Source organism: Salvelinus fontinalis, chromosome 1 (assembly GCF_029448725.1).
Source record: "Salvelinus fontinalis isolate EN_2023a chromosome 1, ASM2944872v1, whole genome shotgun sequence".
Lineage (NCBI taxonomy): Eukaryota > Metazoa > Chordata > Actinopteri > Salmoniformes > Salmonidae > Salvelinus > Salvelinus fontinalis.
In genome coordinates, this window is record NC_074665.1 from 58135994 (window position 1) to 58158595 (window position 22602).

The window sequence follows — 22602 nt, forward strand, 5'->3', positions numbered from 1 at the left end:
TTTCTTTCTCTCTCTCGGAGGACCTGAGCCCTAGGACCATGTCTCAGGATTACCTGGCATGATGACTCCTTGCTGTCCTCAGTCCACCTGGCCGTGCTGCTGCTCCAGTTTCAACTGTTCTGCCTGCGGCTTTGGAACCCTGACCTGTTCACCGGACGTGCTACCTGTCCCAGACCTGCTGTTATCAACTCTCTAGAGACCGCAGGAGCGGTAGAGATACTCTTAATGATCGGCTATGAAAAGCCAACTGACATTTACTCCTGAGGTGCTGACTTGCTGCACCCTCGAACACTACTGTTATTATTATTATTTGACCATGCTGGTCATTTATGAACATTTGAACATCTTGGCCATGTTCTGTTATAATCTCCACCCGGCACAGCCAGAAGAGGACTGGCCACCCCTCATAGCCTGGTTTCTTCCTAGGTTTTGGCCTTTCTAGGGAGTTTTTCCTAGCCACCGTGCTTCTACACCTGCATTGCTTGCTGTTTGGGGTTTTAGGCTGGGTTTCTGTACAGCACTTTGATATATCAGCTGATGTAAGAAGGGCTATATAAATACATTTGATTTGATTTGATGAGGTTGTAATGAAAAAGGACTGGGAGGGAGAAAGATATATCTGTCATGAGCAAAGAAACTCAAAAGGGGTAATGATATTAATGAATGACAATTTAGATCCCAATGTGCAAACTGTTCAAACATATCCGGAAGGAAGGTGGATCAGTTCAAATATGCTATTGGACAAAAAACACTTTTGGACAACTAATCTATATGGTCCACACATCTTCAAAATTATATATACTAATCTATCGAGCTCACAAGCAACAAACGACAGTATTATTATGGTGGGAGATTATAATACATGTACCCCAATGGATCGTAAAGGAAGTCACACTTCGAATAATTGTCCTCATGCACTTAGGGAAATTACAAAATATCATGTGTGAGGGCCAAATTGCAGAGGAGGAACTTCTTGATGCAATTAAAGCCTTTAGCCAGGGGAAACTCCAGGGCTGGATGGCATACCAGTTTAGGTACAGTTGAAGTCGGAAGTTTACATAAACTTAGGTTGGAGTCATTAAAACTCGTTTTTCAACCAATCCACAAATTTCTTGTTAACAAACTATAGTTTTGGCAAGTCGGTTAGGACATCTACTTTGTGCATGACACAAGTCATTTTTACAACAATTGTTAACAGACAGATTATTTCACTGTATCACAATTTCACAGGGTCAGAAGTTTACTGTGTTGACTGTGCCTTTAAAAGGCTTGGAAAATTCAAGAAAATTGTCATGGCTTTAGAAGCTTCTGATAGGCTAATTGACATATTTTGAGTCAATTGAAGGTGTACCTGTGGATGTATTTCAAGGCCTACCTTCAAACTCGATGCCTCTTTGCTTGACATCATGGGAAAATCTAAAGACAATCAGCCAAGACTTCAGAAAAAACATTGTACAGTTGTGGCCAAAAGTTTTGAGAATGACAAATTTTAATTTCCACAAAGTTTGCTGCTTCAGTGCCTTTAGATATTTTTGTCAGATGTTACAATGGAATACTGACGTATAATTACAATAATTTCATAAGTGTCAACGGCTTTCATTGACAATTACATGAAGTTGATGCAAAGAGTCAATATTTGCAGTGTTGACCCTTCTTTTTCAAGACTTCTGCAATCTGCCCTGGCATGCTGTCAATTAACTTCTGTGCCACATCCTGACTGATGGCAGCCCATTCTTGCATAATCAATGCTTGGAGTTTGTCAGAATTTGTGGGTTTTTGTTTGTCCACCCACCTTGAGGATTGACCACAAGTTCTCAATGGGATTAAGGTCTGGGGAGTTTCCTGGCCATGGACACAAAATATTGATGTTTTGTTCCCTGAGCCACTTAGTTATCACTTTTTCCTTATGGCAAGGTGCTCCATCATGCTGGAAAAGGCATTGTTCGTCACCAAACTGTTCCTGGATGGTTGGGAGAAGTTGCTCTCTGAGGATGTGTTGGTACCATTCTTTATTCATGGCTGAGTGAGCCCACTCCCTTGGCTGAGAAGCAACCCCACACATGAATGGTCTCAGGATGCTTTACTGTTGGCATGACACAGGACTGATGGTAGCGCTCACCTTGTCTTCTCCGGACAAGCTTTTTTCCCGGATGCCCCATACAATCGGAAAGGGGATTTATCAGAGAAAATTACTTTACCCCAGTCCTCAGCGGTCCAATCCCTGTACCTTTTGCAGAATATCAGTCTGTCCCTGATGTTTTTCCTGGAGAGAAGTGGCTTCTTTGCTGCCCTTCTTGACACCAGGCCATCCTCCAAAAGTCTTCACCTCACTGTGCATGCATATGCACTCACACCTGCCTGCTGCCTTTGCAGAGCAAGCTCTGTACTGGTGGTGCCCCGATCCCGCAGCTGAATCAACTTTAGGAGACGGTCCTGGCATTTGCTGGACTTTTTTGGGCGCCCTGAAGCCTTCTTCACAACAATTGAACCGCTCTCCTTGAAGTTCTTGATGATACGATAAATGGTTGATTTAGGTGCAATCTTACTTGCAGCAATATTCTTGCCTGTGAAGCACTTTTTGTGCAAAGCAATGATGACGGCACATGTTTCCTTGCAGGTAACCATGGATGGCAGAGGAAGAACAATGATTCCAAGCACCACCCTCCTTTTGAAGCTTCCAGTCTGTTTTTCGAACTCAATCAGCATGACAGAGTGATCTCCAGCCTTGTCCTCGTCAACACTCACACCCGTGTTAGCGAGAGAATCACTGACATGATGTCAGCTGGTCCTTTTGTGGCAGGGCTGAAATACAGTGGAATTTTTGGGGGGGGATTCAGTTCATTTACATGGCAAAGAGGGACTTTACAATTAATTGCAATTCATCTGATCACTCTTCATAACATTCTGGAGTATATGCAAATTGACATCATACAAACTGAGGCAGCAGACTTTGTGAAAATGTATATTTGTGTCATTCTCAAAACTTTTGGCCACGACTGTATATGAAACCTTGTTTGATATACTCAAAGATCCACTATTAGCATGTTTTAACCATTCCTATAAAAACAGTAAAATAGCAGGTACTCAGCAAAATGGTTTGATAAGTATAAAGATCCAGTCTATCTAAAAAACTGGAGGCCCCTTACACTAGAGTTTTGTGATGCAAAAATCCTAGAAAAATGCAAAGCACATAGAATTAAAAAGGTGTTGTCGGATATTATTCATCCTGATCAGACAGGTTTCTTACATTGGAGATAATATAAGACAAGTACTTGAAACAATACAACACTATAAAAAATCTAGGAAACTAGGTCTGATATTCATAGCAGATTTTGAAAAGGTTTTTGATATAGTACGACTATAATTTATATATAAATATCTGGACTATTTTAATTTAGGTGGATCTCTTAAAAATATTAACATTATGTAAAGTAACCCCTGGTGTAAAATAATAAATAATGGCTACTTCTCAGAAAGTATTAAACTGTCAAGATGAGTAAAACAAGGTTGTCCACTGTCGCCATATATCATTTCCTCTTAAATCCGCAACCTGGATCTCTGCACAGCTTCATAGAGGATCTAGATAATTGTTTTAACCTCTTTGGATTACAACCAAACTATAATAAGTGTGTACCATATTATGTATTGGATCGCAAAAAAATGAAACTTTTACATTACCGCGTAGTTTACCAATAAAATGGTCTGACGGTGAAGTGGACAGACTTTTTATTTAATTTAACCAGGCAAGTCAGTTCAGAACAAATTCTTATTTACAATGACAGCCGACCAAAAGGCCTCCTGCGGGGATGGGGGCTGGGATTAAAAATAAAAATAAATTAAATAAAAATATAGGACAAAACACACATCACAACAAGAGAGACAACACAACACATGGCAGCAACACATGACAACACAGCATGGTAGCAACACAACATGACAACAACATGGTAGCAACTAGAGGTCGACCGATTATGATTTTTCAACACCGATACCAATTATTGGAGGACCAAAAAAAGCCGATACCGATTAATCGGCCAATTTTATTTATGTATATATTTGTAATAATGACAATTACAACAATACTGAATGAACACTTATTTTAACTTAATATAATACATCAATAAAATCAATTTAGCATCAATTACATAATGAAACGTTAAATTTGGTTTAAATAATGCAAAAACAAAGTGTTGGAGAAGAAAGTAAAAGTGCAATATGTGTACTATATATATATATATATATATATATATATATATATATATATATATATATATATATATATATATATATATATATCAGTTATACTTCGGGACCAAAATGTTAACTGCAGCACCAAACAAGTTGCAAAATAGTTGGGAAGAGATTTTTGATGTGCAGATTCTGTGGCACATGGTTTATGAACTGATATGCAAAACAACGCTTGATTCAAAACTTTCACGTTTTAAAATGTAAATTATCATATTAAATTCTTGCCACAAACAGAACGTTGTGTATATGGGGCATACACCCATCTCAGCTATGCAGATTTTGCTACGAAGAGACAGAATCATTAGATCACTTATTTTGGTATTGCTCCTATGTAGCTTGTTTCTGGTCAAAGTTTCAGGAATGGCTGAAAAATCACAACATTTATGTAAAATGAACCCTACAAATACTGTTGGGAGATTTCACAAACCCTAGTCAATCAGTCACCAATATAATAATACTTTTAGTAAAAATATTTTTCTGTAGATACTATGCGATTAAACAGGTATAGCATTTATGTAAAACATCACAGCACAGTTGAAAAATATATGGCACATGGAAATCATAAGAAGGCGGTTTATGGAGATAGGTGGGATGGACAGACTAGCTGAGGGGTGGGTTTAAAAGCTCCTGTTCTATAATAGTTATGACTGAAAGCACGATGTAAAATGTATAATACTATCTATCTATCTATCTATCTTGATGTAATGTATATAAAATTACTTTATTATTGCTATGTAACTACTGTAAAAAATATATATAAAAATACCATGTAAGTAAAATATGTGTCGAATGTACAAAAGAAAAAGCTGTAAAAAAAGGCAAAAAAAGGCAAAAAAAGATAGTTTGTCTTTTCTTAGCAAGTTGTGGCTAAAATAAATTGTGTTAGTCGCTAATGTTAATCGCTAGTTAGTTAGCTAAACGTACTTAGTCAGAGGAAACGTAGCTAGCTAATACAGCCTGATACCAGTGCTGGTGTAGGCCTAGATCAGCATGTTGTTTGTGCAACAGTATATAAATCTGAGAGGAATAGGCACAGTATGAATATGTTAACTACAACAAACGACATCAAGTAAGAGAAAACATTTAATGTAACATCGAAGTAGGTTGCCTGATGACTCAAACTTCATTTTTCCACTGTTTTATGTTCGCTGCATACTTCAGTCCGAGAAGGCCATCATTGAAGTTGTTTGTGGTGATGTCAAATTGAAGGGGATTGTACAAAACAAAGTCATCAGCGATTGGATCATTTCTAACCAATCAGAGTAATAAAGCCAATGACAGTTTTTCAAAACACTGCTTTATCCACGTGTTATGGATCCAGAATTATCCAAACTCGTTGCTGAGAAGAAACTAACATCCGTGTGCGTGGTGTAGTGTTTGGCCAGAGCAAGGAGTCTGGGTAGCCAGGTAACTAATTAGGGCCCACTGGGAAAGACTGACCAACACTTTGGTTCATACCTTGTCACAATAACCCCTCCCTGTTTTTTTCATTCGTTGTCATGTCAAACAACACTGTATTCAGAGTGCCCACTATATTCCAACTTTTGGTTGAAGTTTGATTGAACAGTATAAAACAATCAGAATGGAGAGAGAACCATGAAAAATACGCACAATGTATGTATTGCCACGCTAGCGATCATACACTACTCATAAACATATTTACATATTTTTACTATTAAAAAACCTAATATACCGTCTAAAAATAATAAAATATTGTGAAATATTTAGACCATATCGCCCAGCCCTATCTGATCCACAAAAACAAAAAAATGGACAAAAGTCACTCCCTAAAACAAGTCTACAGCAATCTCTCTCTCTCTCACACACACACACACACACACACACACACACACACACACACACACACACACACACACACACACACACACACACACACACACACACACACACGCACACACACACACACACACACACAGGGTTGCCACAACAAGCACCGGTGCACATAAACAACTAACTGGTTGCAACCTAATTTACCCAACACAGAGGCTACATAATGACTAGAGCAGATTTAAAATCATCCCAATATTACACAGGCCTTTCTAATTTGCATCGGTATATTTTCAATCGCAGAGATCTCAATAAACAAAATAATAAATTGACACAATGACAAACCCTGCGGGAAAAAGGCGTACACGTTTCTCCAGCAACCACGAGTATACATGCACATACATGCAGACACGCCTCGTATAGAGCGCAGACATGAACAAGCGGAGCTCTGAAAAGTGACAACAAATACATCACAAAGTTAGCACTCAAAATAAATGCAACACAAACTGAAAGAATATGAACTCGACATTGACAGATAACTCTGGCAAATGATAGCAAAATGGAGAGCAATGATCAGACAACATCAAAATTACTAGAAATGTGGGGGAAAGTCATAGCCTAGTAGTTTAAGAGAGCACAAGGGAGCAGTGCTTGAACATGAGCACGTGTGATGTGCACTGTTATGACTGTCGCTATCACACACACACACGCACGCGCACGCACACGCACACGCACACACACATACACACACACAGTAAATAAACATGAGGAAAGTGTTTAATGCACATGATAATACAAATCATTTACCTATGGGCTTTCCTCTGAAGAATAACATTCCTGGACACTCCAGTATGTGGTACTGTACTTACTGACAGAGAAAACAAGTCCCTTGTAAAAGCAGCTAGCTACCTTTGTATAAACCCGTGACTAGTGAGTGTAAAACAGTGCAGTGAATCTTATCTGTGGGACTTTCTCGAATGTCACATGTGACACTAAACCATGGTATTCTCAGAAATCTTATGATCAAATAGCAATCTGCATCTATGGGTTCCCAGATTGTGCTTTTCCTGAAAACACATCTATCACACTCAATCTCTTCATACTGATATGAACATATGGGTGTTCAGCTGAGTTCACATGCTTGTCCATTCTGGCAACATCAATAAACCCACAAGCCTTTATCAAATCTGATTAAATGATATCTGACATCGGATTTCCATTTGAAACGTGAAAACTTCAACATAGTGAAGTGGTGAAAAAAACTCTGTTCATTCACAGTGAAGCAACATCTCAAGACATCAGTCAGGAAGTTATAGCTTGGTCACAAACGGGTCTTCCAAATGGACAATGACCCCAAGCATACTTCCAAAGTTGTGGCAAAATGGCTGAAGGACAACAAAGTCAAGGTATTTGAGTGGCCATCACAAAGCCCTGACCTCAATCCTATAGGAAATGTGTGGGCAGAACTGAAAAAGCGTGTGCGAGCAAGGAGGCCTACAAACCTGACTCAGTTACCCCAGCTCTGTCAGGAGGAATGGGCCAAAATTCACCCAACTTATTGTGGGAAGCTTGTGGAAGGCTACCTGAAACGTTTGACCCAAGTAAAACAATTTAAAGGCAATGCTACCAAATACTAATTGAGTGTATGTAAACTTCTGACTCACTAGGAATGTGATGAAAGAAATAAAAGCTGAAATAAATAGTTCACTCTACTATTATTCTGACATTTAACATTCTTAAAATAAAGTGGTGGGTCTAACTGACCTAAAACATGGAATTTTTATTAGGATTAAATGTCAGGAATTGTGAAACTGAGTTTAAATGTATTTGGCTAAGGTGTATGTAAACTTCAGACTTCAACTGTATATAGCCTCTGCTCAGGTGAAAATAACCCACTTAGAGAACCACCACCCAACTCAGCATACAGAGTAACCCACTCTTTTCTGAACAATGAAATCGGTCCTAAATTAACTGAAAGACAAAAAACATACTGGAGTCTCATGCTTGTGTATGTGTGTGTGTTCACCAGTGCACATGCTTGCATTATTTTGGGTGAGAAAGAGTCTACTAGCCTTTAAATGCTGGTCTACCACTTTGCTGATGATGCAGGCATGACTGTGAAGACAGAAATAATCCTCATTACAGCAGTGTGTGTGTGTGTGTGTGTGTGTGATGACGTTGGATGGTATGTGAGAACAGAAAGACCCTTCATTATAGTACTACTACTATTATTACCCACAGTGTACACGCAGCTCACAGAAGGAAAATTACATAGGGAGGTTTAACTTAAAAGCCTTGTATAGTTTAACAGTACCTTGTGCTAAAAATATTCCCACAATGACATATATTTTACACTGATATTATAGTAAAATCCTAAACACACTTGGGATTATGATGAGGGAGGAAGACTGCAATTGTGATTGAACACAAAGCAGATGCCACAAAACGACAAACACGTGTCAGACATCCAAATCCTCACTAACACATACTTCCAAGATGGCGTAGCAGTCAGACGTCTTTGTCTTTGTCTTGTCTCATGTATATATCCTTGTCTTCGCATTCTTTTTTATATTTTTCTTAAACCTCAACTTCAAAATACTCTCCTGCAACCCGGCTCACCCAATGTTTTGAGGATCTGTTTTTTCCCCCTAAAGTATTTCTATTTACCTCCGAAATGGAATACCTCAACTGAAGCAAGCTAGCTAACTAGCTACCAGATGTCAGCTATCAGTCAGCTAACCACTGCTAGCGGTCATCAACTAACCGTTAGCTCGGAAAGCTCTCGCCAGTTCGTACAACGCGTTTCAAACCAGAGCATACCGGACTTATTTCTCTCTCCATATCCCCGGATTCCTACAGCAAATTCTGAACCTTTTCATCTGGATTATCGCAGCAAGCTAACCGCACCCCGGGTTGACTACTCCTGGCTAACGTTTACGTCCCGGAGCAAGCACCAACTAGCCTGGAGCTAGCCCATGCTAGACCCATCTCCCGGCTAGGGCTCCTGGGCTACTCCTGAAGCCCACTCCTCAGCTACAATATCCGGACCCATTCTACTGCCGGTACGGGGCACGGAACCCCGCCGATCCTTCACGCCTGGAAAACCGACATAATCTGCCCGAGGATCACAACAGGCCACTCAGGCGGGACGTCCCCTGAAGGCCCATTCTGCTAACCGCAGCCTGCTAACTATCTAGAGCATATTGGACTGTTAGCTGATCCACCGGCCAGTTTCTTGGACCACTATACCCATTTTGCCAATTGGACTTGGACCCCTCTGCTATTTGGAACACTACTAATTCCACGACTGATCTATCGACGCCACCGCACGAGGAAGCAAAAACAGACGTTCCCCCATCGCCAGGTCCATTTAAGGCCCTTATGTAAGCTTGCTAGCCCCGGCCTGCTAAATGTCTGAATCGCCGTGTCCCCAGCCAGCCCAACCACTCACTGGACCCATACAATCACTTGGCTACGCATGCCTCTCCCTAATATCAATATGCCTTGTCCATTACTGGCCTGGTTAGTGATTATTGTCTTATTTCACTGTAGAGCCTCTAGCCCTGCTCAATATGCCTTAACCAACCATGTTGTTCCACCTCCCACATATGCGATGACATCACCTGGTTTAAACGTCTCTAGAGACTATATCTCTTTCATCATTAGTCAATGCCTAGGTTTACCTCCAATGTACTCTCTTCCTATCATACCTTTGTTTGTACATTATGTCTTGAATCTATGCTATCGTGCCCAGAAACCTGCTCCCTTTACTCTCTGTTCCGAACGTGCTAGACGGACAGTTCTTATAGCCTTTAGCCGTACCCTTACCCTACTTCTCCACTGTTCCTCTGGTGATGTAGAGGTTAATCCAGGACCTGCAGTGCCTAGCTCCACTCCTACTCCCCAGGTGCTCTCATTTGTTGACTTCTGTAACTGTAAAAGCCTTGGTTTCATGCATGTTAACATTAGAAGCCTACTCCCTAAGTTTGCTTTATTCACTGCTTTAGCACAATCTGCCAACCCGGATGTCTTAGCCGTGTCTGAATTCTGGCTTAGGAAAACCACCAAAAACACTGAAATTTCCATCCCCAACTATAACATTTTCCGCCAAGATAGAACTGCCAAAGGGGGTGGTGTTGCAATCTACTGCAGAGATAGAACTCAGCAGGCTATCTTACTATCCAGGTCTGTACCAAAACAATTTGAGCTTCTACTTCTACAAATTCACCTTTCCAGAAACCCTCCACCCTCTGCCCCCAGCTGTGCCCTGGACACCATATGTGAATTGATTGCCCCCCATCTATCTTCTGAGCTCGTGCTGCTAGGTGACCTAAACTGGGACATGCTTAACACCCCGGCCATCCTACAATCTAAGCTTGATGCCCTCAATCTCAAATTATCAACAAATTATCAATGAACCTACCCGGTAAAACCCCAAATCCGTAAACACGGGCACCCTCATAGATATCATCCTAACTAACTCGCCCTCCAAATACACCTCTGCTGTTTTCAACCAAGATCTCAGCGATCACTGCCTCATTACCTGCATCCGTAATGGGTCTGCGGTCAAACGACCACCCCTCATCACTGTCAAACGCTCCCTAAAGCACTTCAGTGAACAGGCTTTCTAATCGACCTGGCCCGGGTATCCTGGAATGACAATGACCTCATCCCGTCAGTAGAGGATGCCTGGTTATTCTTTAAAAGTGCCTTCCTCACCATCTTAAATAACATGCACATTTCTGGCCTGCTGGAGGTCATTTTGCAGGGCTCTGGCAGTGCTCCTCCTTGCACAAAGGCGGAGGTAGCGGTACTGCTGCTGGGTTGTTGCCCTCCTACGGCCTCCTCCACGTCTCCTGATGTACTGGCCTGTCTCCTGGTAGCGCCTCCATGCTCTGGACACCACGCTGACAGACACAGCAAACCTTCTTGCCACAGCTCGCATTGATGTGCCATCCTGGATGAGCTGCACTACCTGAGCCACTTGTGTGGGTTGTAGACTCCGTCTCATGCTACCACTAGAGTGAAAGCACCGCCAGCATTCAAAAGTGACCAAAACATCAGCCAGGAAGCATAGGAACTGAGAAGTGGTCTGTGGTCACCACCTGCAGAACCACTCCTTTATTGGGGGTGTCTTGCTAATTGCCTATAATTTCAACTTTTTGTCTATTCCATTTGCACAACAGCATGTGAAATTTATTGTCAATCAGTGTTGCTTCCTAAGTGGACAGTTTGATTTCACAGAAGTGTGATTGACTTGGAGTTACATTGTGTTGTTTAAGTGTTCCCTTTATTTTTTTGAGCAGTGTATTTTTTTAACACACGTATAGCATCTGGTGATGTGTATAAAAACGCACATATGTATACCAAAGAAAGACACACTCTTCAAAAAGTGTGTGCGTGCATATGTGTGCATGTGTGTCACTAGAAAGAGACAACCTGGCCAGTCAGGGCCAGGGGTAATAGTTTCATTTACAGAGCCAGAAAAATCAACGTGTCCGGGGACTATGATGGAGAACTGCTTCCAGTTTCACCAGAGCTGACCACACCACTGATATCTCCATCGGCAGGCAAGTCACTCTACCCTTAACAGCTGATTTAGGATCAGTTCTTCCTAACCCAAACCTGACCCAATCCATTATGAGCTAAACAACTACTGACTCCGGATCAGGATGTTAGACGTCTGTTTAGACTTAGAGAGGAGAGCTAAGATTGGAGGGAGGGTCTGTGAAAGCAATGCCAGACGAATAGGCATCTCCTCCTAGCTCAGTCCTGATGGTAGGCCTCATCACATATGCTCCTCATTAGGACTCAATCGTGTTTTGGCCTCTTAGAGCTGCATGGGGAATTCATGCCAACTGAAATCACTATCCGCTGTCGTCAGCCTCCTCCTGATTTCATTAAAGGGTTGGCGTCCCATACTGTACTGTATGCCCCACACACTCCTTAGATCACTGCAGACCCTTTAGAAAAGGAACTCAGGCAGGAAATCCAACACTGTCTTCATACAATATTAATTCATAGAATTTTCAGTAAAATGATAATTTATCTCAATCAAGTTCTGAGTTGAGCAAACAAGACACTGGAATAAAAAAGAGTAACACATGGTTTCCGTGGAAAGAGAAATGTTGACCACTGGTGTCAGCAATTCCAGGCAAACAAAAGCTGAGACTTGGGCAAACATGTCAAAGTGATTTAATTGGTACTTTAAGCTCATTCAAGGTCTGAAACTAGGCAAGAGTTTGCAAATCATCAAAGCCAAAAAGGAATACCATGACATTGTGAAATGTAAATACAGAATAATTTGACACTCACATGTATTACACACACATGTACAATTAACAAGTGTGTCTGCACTACCCTCAGTGTTCAGTCAACTGAGGAAAGGGGTATTTTAAATAGGGTCATAGGTCATTTGACCACTCCACTGTTGACATGGAGTAAACCATTTACAAGACAAGTGTCCATTCATGATTTATGCATGAGACTCTCCTCCTCATATTAGCCCACATTTCCATGCTTCTTCATATACAACTTCTTAATATTGAGTTGCACCCCCTTTTTCCCTTAGAACAGCCTCAATTCGTCAGGGCATGGACTCTACAAGTTGTCGAAAGCATTCCACAGGGATACTGGACCATGTTGACTCCAATGCGTCCCACATTTGTGCCAAGTTAAAATGGTCCAAACAAACATGGAGTCGTGAAGTAGACCTCAATGCCTCTTCCCCCTCAGGAGGACCTCTATATCAGGCGGTGTGAAAAGGCCCGGAAAATCGTCAAAGACCCCAACCACCCAAGCCATAGACTATTATCTCTGCTGCCGCAAGGCAAGAGGTAACGGTGCATCTAGTCTGACACCAACAGGCACTTGAACAGCTTCGATCCCCAAGCAATACGACTGATAAATAGCTAACAAAATAGCTACACGGACTGAGTTTACCTTGTATCTTTATTGAACTTTTATTTCAGTATTTGCACTGTCTCTATGCACACTCACAGGGCCCTACAAACAGTCACTCCAACACACACACACAAACACTCACTCCATCATTTGCTCAGTCACACATAATGTGCAAATATATTTATACTGACTCTACACATCCGCACACCCACTCACTTGCAAGCTGCTGCTACTCTGTTGATCTTATATCCTGACGCCTAGTCTCCTTAACCATATGCATATCTACCTCAATCACTCCAGTATCCCTGCACATGTAAATATGGTATTGGAACTGATTTCTATATATAGTATGCTTACTTACTTATTTTTGTATTTCATATATCCTACTCTTATTTCTCATGTTTTTTTCTAGTAATACATTATTATTGCATTGTGTGTTTTGAGTTGGCAAGAAAGGCATTTCACTGTACTGCATGTGACATTAAACCTTGAAAGTTGGCTGGATGTCGTTTTGGGTAGTAACACACGGGGTATGGTAGTAGATACACACAGGAAACTGTTGAGCGTGAAAAACCCAGCAGCGTTGCAGATCTTGACACACTCAAACTGGTGCGCCTGGCACCTACTACCATACCCCGTTCAAAGGCAGTGAAATCTTCTGTCTTGCCCATTCACCCTCTGAATGGAGCTCATTAACAATCCATTAAAAATCCTTATTTAACCCATCTCCTCCCATTCATCTACACTGATTAAAGTGGATTTAACAGGTGACCTCAATTAGGGATCATAGCTTCACCTGGATTCACCTGGTCAGTCCATTTGATGGAACGAGTAGTTCCTAATGTTTTGTACACTCAGTGTATATAGATCAGGGATGCAAACTGGTGAGGGCCCAAAAAGGTGACACTTTTTTTTTTGCACTGAAACATGCAGAAAATCCCTGCTAGGGGGAAATGCAGGTTTTAACTAATTAAACAAATAATATGATCAGTCTGTGTGTGTAACATAAAAAGTGGTTAATGTGAACCTAACTCACAGCTAAACAATTGTATTTGTTGCCTAGACTTTACTGAAAATGACACTCAAGTCTTGAGAATAAACAATACATTAATATTGCAGTTAGCCAGACTTCCTGTCTGGGTTGGCGCCCCCCCTTGGTTGTGCTGTGGTGGAGACCTTTGTGGGCTATACTCGGCCTTGTCTCAGGATTGTAAGTTGGTGGTTGAGGATATCCCTCTAGTGGTGTGGGGGCTGTGCTTTGGCAGAGTGGGTGGGGTTATATCCTTCCTGTTTGGCCCTGTCCGGGGGTTTCTTCGGATGGGGCCACAGTGTCTCCTGACCGCTCCTGTCTCAGCCTCCAGTATTTATGCTGCAGTAGTTTATGTGTCGGGGGGCTAGGGTCAGTTGGTTATACCTGGAGTACTTCTCCTGTCTTATCCAGTGTCCTGTGTGAATTTAAGTATGCTCTCTCTAATTCTCTCGTTCTCTCTTTCTCTCTGAGAACCTGAGCCCTAGGACCAAACGTCAGGACTACCGGGCATGCTGACACCTTGCTGTCCCCAGTCCGCCCGGCCTTGCTGCTATTTCAGTTTCAACTGTTTCTGCCTGCGGTTACGAAACCCCTACCTGTCCCAGACCTGCTGTTTTCAACTCTTAATGATCGGCTATGAAAAGCCAACTGAGATTTATTCCTGATTATTATTTGACCATGCTTGTCATTTATGAACATTTTGAAAATCTTGGCTCTCTCTAATTTTCTCCTTCTCTCTTTCTCTCGGAGGACCTGAGCCCTAGGACAAGACGTCGGGACTACCGGCCGTGGTGACTCCTTGCTGCCCCCAGTCCGCCTGGCCTTGCTGCTATTCCAGTTTCAACTCTTCTGCCTGCGGTTATGGAACCACTACCTGTCCCAGACCTGCTGTTTTCAACTCTTAATGATCGGCTATGAAAAGCCAACTGAGATGTATTCCTGATTATTATTTGACCATGCTTGTCATTTATGAACATTTTGAAAATCTTGGCTCTCTCTAATTTTCTCCTTCTCTCTTTCTTTCTCTCGGAGGACCTGGGCCCTAGGACCATGCGTCGGGACTGCCGCCCGTGGTGACTCCTTGCTGTCCCCAGTCCGCCTGGCCTTGCTGCTATTCCAGTTTCAGCTGTTCTGCCTGCGGTTATGGAACCGCCACCTGTCCCAGACCTGTTGTTTTTCAACTCTTAATGATCAGCTATGAAAAGCCAACTGAAAATTATTCATGATTATTATTTGACCATGCTTGTCACTTATGAACATTTTTGAACATCTTGGCATAGTTCTGTTATAATCTCCACCCGGCACAGCCAGAAGAGGACTGGCCACCCCTCATAGCCTGGTTCCTCTCTAGGTTTCTTCCTAGGTTTTGGCCTTTCTAGGGAGTTTTTCCTAGCCACCGTGCTTCTACACCTGCATTCTAGCTGTTTGGGGTTTTAGGCTGGGTTTCTGTACAGCACTTCGAGATATTATCTGATGTACGAAGGGCTATATAAAATAAAATTGATTGAAATTGATTGATTGATAATAGAACGCTTGTGACCACACAAGGGAAAAAAACATCTTACGTAGAAATAGAATAAAACAAACAGGCATTCTATTTTTGCTCTATTCTACTCTATTATAGTGGCCACTATGCACAAGGCTACATGTGCACAAGGCTACGTGTGCAAAAATAACATTCACTGAGTAAAAAATTTAATAATTCCCCCTCACACACATGTTACTGTCAAGTTCAACACAACAAAAGCAATATCTTTGGGCTACACTGCACATTATTACATTGTACACTTTCTGCCTGTGGACATCTGTTCTACAATGTGCCAGCAGAGCATGGTACCCTTTGTTGGCATAATTGATCTCTTTCAGGCAGAGAGAGCACCTGGCATACCCCTTTTTATCCACTGTATTGAAAAAGTGAGAAAGAGGGAAAGTGTGTGGTGTTCCTTTCACCTCTATAGTGGCATCCAGCTTAACACGGAACCCAAACCGGCTGCGCGCGTGCTCCATCGTGCATAAATGTATTTTGTCCCCCTACACCAGGGGTGTCAAACTCATTCCACGGAGGGCCTAGTGTCTGCAGGTTTTTGGTTTTTCCTTTCAATAAAGCCCTAGACAACCAGGTGTGGGGAGTTCCTAACTAATTAGTGATGTTAATTCATCAATCAAGTATAAGGGAGGAGCGAAAACCCGCAGACACTCGGCCCCCCGTGGAATGAGTTTGACACCTGTGCCCTACACCAAACGCAATCACGACATGCAGGTTAAAATATCAAAACAAACTCTGAACCAATTACATTAATTTGGGGACAGGTCAAAAAGCATTAAACATATATGGCAATTTAGCTAGTTAGCTTGCACTTGCTAGCTAATTTGACCTATTTAGCTAGCTTGCCGTTGCTAGCTAATTTGTCCTGGGATATAAACATTGAGTTGTTATTTTACCTGAAATGCACAAGGTCCTCTACTCCGACAATTAATCCACACATAAAATGGCCAACCGAATCGTTTCTAGTCATCTCTCCTCCTTCCAGGCTTTTTCATCTTTGAACTTATATGGTGATCGGCATCTAAACTTTCCATAGTATTACCACGACGACCGGCAAAACAGTTCGTCTTTCAATCACCCACATGGGTATAACCAATGAGGACATGGCACGTGGGTACCTGCTTCTATAAACCAATGCAACTAATGCGTTATAACTTGAGGAACGGCAAGGAGTCGTATAACGTTACCAGTTAATACATAGCGAATTGGTTAGGTTACTAAAGTTAGCTCATCTGATGTTGTAACTGTCAGACTTTATTAGCCAGCTAATTTTCACACCATAAACTAAATTATTTGATCAGTTAAGTTGGTAAATGTTACTCAATATTTCTCTGGCTAGCGAACGCATAATTCAATCCAGCCAGCAAGATCCTTAACCATGCTGACAATACTTGTTCCACCACACTTTCTCCCTTAACTCAAACTTTCCAAATGCCAGTTGTTTTTCGGTTACAGCTCAAGTCTGACCCCTTCTCTGTGGTCAGGCTTCTCACCTACCTCTTCGATATCATCCAGGAGACGCGCTGCTGTAAGTTAACTGGCAAACTGCCTTTCCACTCTCTTTCCACAGCGTGTGCTGCATTATGTTATGTGAACAATTGGCGTTGAGCCTTGGAAACAGCCAGTATTGCTCGAAATGCACATCACCCCCCCCCCCCCCCCCCATTTGTGGAATGTCTTTCCTTAACTGTGTTTGAGCCAATCAATAGTCACAACACAAGGTAGGGGTGGTATACAGAAGATAGCCGTATTTGGTAAAAGACCAAGTCCACAACAGCCCATCATTACATTACAATTTCAGTGCAGTCGCAAAAACCATCAAGCACTATGATGAAACTGTCTCTCATGAGGACTGCCACTGGAAAGGAAGACCCAGAGTTACCTCTGCTGCAGAGGATAAGTTCATTAGTTACCAGCCTCAGAAATTGCAGCCCAAATAAATGCTTCACAGAGTTCAAGTAACAGACACATCTCAACATCAACTGTTCAGAGGAGACCGTGTGAATCAGGCATTCATGATCGAATTGCTGCAAAGAAACCACTACTAAAGGACACCAATGAGAAGAAGAGACTTGCTTGGGCCAAGAAACACGAGCAGTGGACATTAGACCGGTGGAAATCGGTCCTTTGGTCTGATGAGTCCAAATTTGAGATTTTTGTTTCCAACCGCCATGTCTTTGTGAGACGCTGAGTAGGTGAACGGATGATCTCCGCATATTAGTTCCCACCGTGAAGTATGGAGGAGGAGGCATGATGGTGTGCGGGTGATTTGCTGGTGACACTGTATATGATATATTTAGAATTCAAGGCACAGTTAACCAGCATTGCTAGCACAACATTCTGCAGTGATACGCCATCCCATCTGGTTTGCACTTAGTGGGACTATCATTTGTTTTTCAACAGGACAATGACCCAACACACCTCCAGGCTGTGTAAGGGCTATTTGACCAAGGAGAGTGATGGAGTGCTGCATCAGATTACCTGGCCTCCACAATCACCCGACCTCAACCCAATTGAGATGGTTTGGGATGAGTTGGACCGCAGAGTGAAGGAAAAGCAGTCAACAAGTGCTTAGCATATGTGGGAACTCCTTCAAGACTGTTGGAAAAGCATTCCAGGTGAAGCTGGTTGAGAGAATTTCAAGAGTGTGCAAAGCTGTCATCAAGGCAAAGGGTGACTACCTTGAAGAATCTCAATTATAAAATATATTTTGATTTGTTGAACACCTTTTTGGTTACTATATGATTCCATACAGTTGAAGTCGGGAAGTTTACATACACTTAGGTTGGAGTCATTAAAACTCGTTTTTCAACCACTCCACAAATTTCTTGTTAACAAACTATAGTTTTGACAAGTCGGTTAGGACATCTACTTTGTGCATGACACAAGTGATTTTTCCAACAATTGTTTACAGACAGATTATTTCACTTATAATTCCCTGTATCACAATACCAGTGGGTCAGAAGTTTACATACACTTGACTGTGCTTTTAAACAGCTTGGAAAATTCCAGAATTCCAAAATTTAGAAGCTTCTGATAAGCTAATTGAGATCATTTGAGTCAATTGGAGGTGTACCTGTGGATGTATTTCAAGGCCTACCTTCAAACTCAGTGCCTCTTTGCTTGACATCATGGGAAAATCAAAGGAAATCAGCCAAGACCTCAGAAAAAAAATTGTAGACCTCCACAAGTCTGGTTCATCCTTGGGAGCAATTTCCAAACACCTGAAGGTACCACATTCATCTGTACAAACAATAGTACGCAAGTATAAACACCATGGGACCACGCAGCCGTCATACCGCTCAGGAAGGAGATGCGTTCTGTCTCCTAGAGATGAATGTACTTTGGTGCGAAAAGTGCAAATCAATCCCAGAACAACAGCAAAGGACCTTGTGAAGTTGCTGGAGAAAACAGGTACAAAAGTATCTATATTCACAGTAAAACGAGTCGTATATCGACATAACCTGAAAGGCCGCTCAGCAAGGAAGAAGCCACTGCTCCAAAACCGCCATAAATAAAGCCAGACTACGGATTGCAACTGCACATGGGGACAAAGATCGTACTTTTTTGGAGAAATGTCCTCTGGTCTGATGAAACAAAAATAGAACTGTTTGGCCATAATGACCATCGTTATGTTTGGAGGAAAAAGGGGATGGCTTGCAAGCCGAAGAACACCATCCCAACCGTGAAGCACGGGAGTGGCAGCATCATGGTTTGGGGGTGCTTTGCTCCAGGAGGGACTGGTGCACTTCACAAAATGGATGGCATCATAAGGGAGGTCAATTATGTGGATATATTGAAACAACATCTCAAGACATCAGTCAGGAAGTTATAGGTTGGTCGAAATGGGTCTTCCAAATGGACAATGACCCCAAGCATACTTCCAAAGTTGTGGAAAATGGCTTAAGTACAACAAAGTCAAGATATTGGAGTGGCCATCACAAAGCCCTGACCTCAAGCCTATAGAAAATGTGTGGGCAGCACTGGAAAAGCCTGTGCGAGCAAGGAGGCCTACAAACCTGACTCAGTTCCACCAGCTCTGTCAGGAGGAATGGGCCAAAATTCACCCAACTTATTGTGAGAAGCTTGTGAAAGGCTACCCAAATGTTTGACACAAGTTAAACAATTTAAAGGCAATGCTACCAAATACTAATTGAGTGCATGTAAACTTCTGACCCACTGGGAATGTGATGAAAGAAATAAAAGCTGAAAGAAATAATTATCTCTACTATTATTCTGATATTTCACATTCTTAAAATAAAGTGGTGATCCTAACTGACCTAAAACAGGGAATTTCTACTTGGATTAAATGTCAGGAATTGTGAAAAACTGAGTTTAAATGTATTTGGCTACTGTTGTTTTATTTCTTTACTTACCTATTGTTCACCTCATACCTTTTTTGCACTATTGGTTAGAGCCTGTAAGTAAGCATTTCACTGTAAGGTCTATCTATACCTGTTGTATTCGGTCACATGACAAATAAACGTTGATTTGATTTGAATGCGATTCAAGCATTTCCAGTTGGGCTTTCAGGGTTTTGTTGTAATTTTTGAACATTTTGCACTGTTTCTCAATGTCCTGTAGCCTGGCCTTGTGATCGACTGTCGTCTGCTCAACCTCATGCACCCTGACCTTGATTTCCTTCACAGTTTCTGTCAAAGTCCCAATACTCTTTGAGATATCAGCCAACTTTGTGTCCACCTTCGTGAGTTTATAGCAGCCAGTAGGTCACTGAGTGGGTTCTGTAAGGAGCTAACTCTTGCACAAATTGTCTTCAGCTAACTCCTTGTTGGTCAGCGATGTTGGCATCGGTCTGTTGTCTGTCTCATCCAAATTATCTTGTTTAGCGCCCCCTTTTTTGGTGCCTTTTCCTCTTGTCATTTTGTCACACAATGTTTGAAATTATAGGTTGTTAAGAGCAATATGAATTTGTTGGTGCTCATGGGTCCTTTTATATGTAAAGGATCATAGCTATGAAGCCTCTCTCACACAACGTTGGTGTTGGTGACTTAACTCTTCCCACAGCTTAACTAAGCTGTCAGAACATAGCTAGAGGCAGCTAAGAAAAATAAACCACATGAGCAGACCCAGGAATGAACACGGTCAAATAACCCAAATTAAGTCAAATAATCAAACCACACTGTGTAGTTTAAACCACCACACCGCCAACCAGCAAATGCTTGGGTTATGAAATCAGTTATGAAAAGAGGCCTTTTGAAATGGGGGTGTGGACTCTGCTTTCCAGGGTGCATTCATGAGTGGTCATTAGTGCAGCTTGACAGAAAAGGAACAACTAAACGCATCCAGCAGGGAGAGAAAGACAGAAATAGAGGGTGAGGGAGAGAGAAAGATGGGGAGAGTAAGAAAGAGAGAGAGATCAAATGACAGACAGGGCATGGGGGTGAAGGAAGAAAAGCCCCAGAAAGCTGAAGTAATCACAGCGCACTCGGTTCAATCACAGGTTTTGTTGTGAACTCTACATGAACCATCACTCCACTCCCTGGTGTTCCCATGTGTTCCTAGAGAGAGAGATGCACTCAGCCAGGCAAACCATAACAACTCCAGCAGGGACACACAGAATCCATAACACTGAATGAACATTCCGCCCTAGACACCGCTGAGACACAGCTTGACAACGCCAATGGTCAAGGAGTTGAAGTGCGTAATACCTCCTCCCTTGGAGACGCCACACGGGGAGACATTTTACAGCAATGCTGTGCAATCTATCAAACTACAGTTCAACTGACTAAACCTAACTCAGTGTATGTACAAACAAATGCTGATTCGACAAATGCACACACACACACAGACACATGACATTAAAGGGATACTTGGCAATGAGGCCCTTTATCTACTTCCCCAGAGTCAGATGAACTCGTGGATACCATTTGTATGTCCAGTACGAAGGAAGTTAGAGCTAGTTTCCGAGCCACTGCTAACTAGCGTTAGCGCAATGACTGGAAGTCTATGGGCATCTGCTAGCATGCTGGAGAAGTAGATAAAGGGCCTCATTGCCAAAATCCCAAAGTATCCCTCACCTCCTATACACAGTCCCACACTGATTCAACAATTGCTCCCACACACACAGGACATTGACGAAAAAATACACAATGAAACCTATAACTACAGATAGACAAATTAATTCAATACAAATTGCTGACAATTCTTAGCACCTCCACGGATACCTCACTGGCTCAGAATATAATAATTTGTGCAAGAGGGAAGGGCAAACCAAATGACCCCACTTTGTAGCAGACATTTATTTAAATTGATTATTTTCCCCCTCTGCATCTTAATAATTGGCCTGGTCCATTAAAGAAGGATAACAATTCATCTTACTTGACAATCTCACACCACAATTGCACCTGGCACTTAATTGATCTGCTCAGCCTATTCTTCTTGGTGAATAGCATAAAGAGCAGGGGGAATGGGATTGCTACGATTGGGACAAATTATCATTGATCGCTCTGCTTTTGTGGAGCATGCCAAAACTGGCATGACATCATCAACTGGGTGAGAAAACTATTGTGAGGTGCAGGGTTCTATGGTTCTAACTCCCTGTTGATGGAAGCGACTCCACACTGAAGCAGACACTCTTTCACGACTAACAAAGACTGACTGACACAGACACTGACAGACCAGAGAATGGTAGGCAGAACCACTGTCAAACTTCCATTTAGGAAGAGAAAGGAATGCCAACATTTACATGTTGAATGCCCACATTGTAATAGCTATTCAATTGATGAGCTCAAGACAGGCGACCATCAGAGGACACTAATACCTCCTTCAGAGACGGAAGGTGTCTGTCAGAAAGAGATATAACCATGGCCATACTCACACAAGGCGGAGAAATAATTTTAAGTGTTCTAATTTGATTTCTATGTCTACATAAGCAGTGGGTATACTGAATAGAGAGGGATACATGCAGTGATTACAAACATCTTAGAAAGAAAGCAGACCACATTGTTCCACTTTTCAAATCACAACAAGCATTCTCTCATTCTTCATGATAATCCCATGGTGATGGTGACGGTCACAGAAAACATAGTGACATCGTTGGAGCCTCCTGGCCTTCTAGCCTCTGGGA

General features: G+C 42.0%; 2 protein-coding genes across 3 annotated transcripts in view; one reads left to right on the forward strand and one right to left on the reverse strand.

Annotated features, from left to right (window-relative positions):
- Window positions 1–15483, forward strand: part of LOC129858393 (uncharacterized) — a 168300-nt gene extending 152817 nt beyond the window's left edge. The window contains exons 2-3 of one of the 2 annotated variants that reach the window (XR_008760020.1): window positions 14441–14902; window positions 15002–15483. Coding sequence is in view for 1 of the 2 variants with exons in the window: in XM_055927578.1 (XP_055783553.1) it covers window positions 9515–10453 (939 nt within the window). In the remaining variant the exon portion in view is untranslated. Of the gene's footprint in view, window positions 1–8184; window positions 14903–15001 lie in introns of those variants that run through there. The other variant, XM_055927578.1, reaches the window with a different exon arrangement.
- The window catches only part of LOC129858385 (attractin-like protein 1), a 345360-nt gene that overhangs the window by 295513 nt on the left and 27245 nt on the right, over window positions 1–22602 (reverse strand). The gene's annotated exons all lie outside the window — the stretch shown is intronic.